At 43.6% G+C, this 3,452-nt stretch overlaps 1 protein-coding gene across 1 annotated transcript in view; it reads left to right on the top strand.

The window, feature by feature from the left end:
* The first annotated feature begins 783 nt into the window (after positions 1–783).
* Positions 784–3,452, top strand: part of LOC145412175 (uncharacterized) — a 157,358-nt gene continuing 154,689 nt past the window's right edge. Inside the window, exon 1 of the mRNA XM_080282108.1 lies at positions 784–1,012. Coding sequence (XP_080138234.1) covers positions 829–1,012 — 184 coding nt within the window. The 5' untranslated portion in view covers positions 784–828. The remainder of the gene's footprint in view (positions 1,013–3,452) is intronic.

Below are 3,452 nucleotides of genomic sequence, written 5' to 3'. Positions count from 1 at the left end.
GGAATTTCAGATCTGAACACTGGAATGTTGAACATTTCACAAAGCCTTACCCTTCCCACAGATTTCGGTCTGTTTTTCATTGTCTTTATATACAGAGGAAGAATAATGAAAAACAGACACCTTAAAGACTGAACAAGCTATACCTTTGAAATGAAGCAAAGTACAGTACTCTGTTTACTTGCAGCAAGTTTGAAGTACAGGAAATTTAAAATGTCTCTGAATTTCAGAGATGTCTTTCAGTTATAAGAAAACAGTTAAGCAAGATTGATTAGTATGCTTGAGCTTGTTATATTACGGATTATTTTTTTTCTGTTTGCATGAGAACTAAAGGCAGGGCAGTTGCTGTCAGAGAATATATTTCTTCCCAGTAAATGATATTTGTTACTGTCAGCTATAGTAATTATTTTTGTTTATATAATACCTATGTAACTTCTTACCCGCCATCATACATACAACTAACATGTCGTGTCTCCTTTCCAGAAGAACGCTGCAGCAGCAGCTAAGAACGCCGCGAGTCAGAATGGCTCAGCAGTTAACGGATCGTTATTAAACGGCCAGGCCAACAATGGCCCTCTTCTGAACAGCCAATCCACCACCGGACCTTTGCTAAACGGCCAGTCAGCCAACGGTACGCAGATGAGCGGCACTGAGATGACCTCAAACAATAAACGACCTGGACATAATGCTGCTCTGAGTGTGTCCACCTTAAATGGCATGAATTCTAACATGAACGGCAGCGTCTCCTCAGCAGACACAAACATGCAGCCTCAGCCTTCCACCTCCTCCCCTTACCAAACCCTCCCATCAAACTCTTCAATTTACCTTCCCATGAAGTCACCTTACATGCACTTGCCAGTGACATCAGGACATCAGCACCCTCAAACTTCTCCCTACCAACAGCTTCCTGTTACGTCAGCAGCGACGTCACCCTACCAGCCACCTCCTCTGCCCCCGAGGTTAGGTGGTCAGAGGCAGAAGGATATGCTCACGGTTGCTCACGCCGCCCCAGCAGGTGAGTACAGACCTCCTAAACCGTTTGATAAGTAACCTAGATGATCTTTCTTGAGCAGAACAGGGACATTTTATATATGGGGCGTGTGATACCCGTAGGCTTTTTTGTACCTTCACCCACTCACAACTCACAAGTCTAGTATCATTCTAATCGCTTGCCCTCACACCCAGTTCAATTCCCCAACACTTCCCCCCCACGTGACTTTCGTCCATTATACACACCTATTGCCAGCACACTCTCATCAGTCCTTCTCGAATGGAATCCCCTTTTAAACACTCCTTCACCCACCATCCACAAACATCACATAAAGCGACCAACACCAGCCAGCCAGCGTCAGGCAGGGGACCGTTGCCTCATCCATCAGCCTGAAACCACCTTCACGGTTCTATAAAGTGGAATGCCTGTGTCACTCCCTACCGCAGAGCGTGTCACCACTTGCCAGGAACAGTGGTTGATTTGGTGGCCATTTATCCGGAAAGGAATGGGGGTGAGTTGGTAGAGATGGTAGTCATAGTTGTATATGTGATTGTGATTTGTGACTATGTTTGAGTGAATGCGTGTGTGTGGGGGGGGGAGGTGTTGTTGCATGTCCCTGTGGTCGTGCCAAGGTCAGTCAGGGTGAGGTGTCCGTTAAGGGTAAATAGTGATTGACACGTACTTAACACACACACACACACACACACACACACACACACACACACACACACACACACACACACACACACACACACACACACACACACACACACACACACACACACACACACACACACACACACACACACACACACACACACACACACACACACACACACACACACACACACACACACACACACACACACACACACACACACACACACACACACACACACACACACACACACACACACACACACACACACACACACACACACACACACACACACACACACACACACACACACACACACACACACACACACACACACACCTAGTTGCCGCATTTCCCAAACCTCTGCATTCTTCATTCTTTCTAGCTATGGAGTCGTTCATATCATTTGCTTCCTCTCCTTTAACCTTCATCCTTCAGTTGGTCTGTCTCTCTTTCCTTCTCTCTTTTTTCTTGAGAGATGATTCTTGAATTAACTGTACAACATTGGAAGACATCAGAGGTCGTATTTGGGGCTGAGGACAGGACACCGTGGCAGCAGTATCACGACTGAAGGTTTGATTGACTGACTAACATAATGGGAAAAAAGTATGTGTGAAAGTTTACACATCACCTTTCTATTTGATCATGTGTATAGCAGCCGAGAAGACTGAAGGCTTCTGTTTCACTGACTGACAGATGAACAATTGTATTTGGACGAAATTCTATGTCTTTGGCTTCACCTCTACTATGCATCATATCCAACACCTACGTTACATCGTTCGTAAAACCAAGATAGAATAAACTAGAAAGACCTAATACTCCAAACTCCATCACAAGACCAAGAATTACTACCAATGTAATATATGAACAGAGATAATATATCTGTTGGATATTAAGTTTGGATATCAATGTTTAAGGTCACGCTAGCTCAAATACGAGTATTTTAGCCCTGCATTCTCTTTTTCCCCTCAGTGAAACTATTTCTTATAGCTATTTGTAAAATATAACATAAATTGCAGGTGCTGGCGGGGGAGGTCGTGGTGACTGCCCCTGTGAAAGTTAGTAATCATGATATACTTACAATGACCCACCGCATACCGGCAGTTGCATTGTTATAAATCCATTGTATCATGCCAGACAACGTGGGAGAAGCTGAACCATCGGAAAAATAATCGTAATCTTTAATATCTAGCACATTTAAATGCGCTGTCTGACCTTATGGTCGGTCAGGACGCAGCCAGTGGAGCTGTTGGAGTAGGGTATTGAACTGTCATATAATTTCCCTGTATTATCAACAGTGAATCTCATTCTTCTTTCATGCCTCCAAAATAGATTGTATAAGAAACTTAAATGTATAATAGCAGTTCCTTGTTGAGTTCATGGCATGTGAGTGTAAAGGCACTGTTTTAGTAACACTAGATGTAGAATTTCAGGGGTTATTTATTGAATACTACCCCCCTCCCCTTCTCCCACGTTCATTAAATGAACTTTTAGTTTGCTAGGAAAGAGGGAACTTTTCTAATTCTCTGACAGAATTAGTGAAACTGTTCCACTGCTAATCATCGGGTGTTGTGTGAGACAATCATTTTATGCTCCTCATGGATCTATGTTTTTTCTTTTTTCTTTTTTTTTCTGGGTGGCGTGTCTAGTGTCAGGCACCGCGTGGTAGATATCCCGATTTCTGTGACACTTGTTGATGGCAGTGGCAGCTGCTGATTATTGTTGTTTCCTGCTTCATCATCAGTCCGCAGCTTCACCTCTAGTCTCACTCATAATTTCCCTTCATTATAAAACCTCTCACTCATA

Source organism: Coenobita brevimanus, chromosome 92 (assembly GCF_032717465.1).
Source record: "Coenobita brevimanus isolate Jiangsu-jjx chromosome 92, ASM3271746v2, whole genome shotgun sequence".
Taxonomy (NCBI): Eukaryota; Metazoa; Arthropoda; class Malacostraca; order Decapoda; family Coenobitidae; genus Coenobita; species Coenobita brevimanus.
Note: the sequence above shows the minus strand (reverse complement) of the source record. Positions and strands in the feature narration are given on the sequence as shown.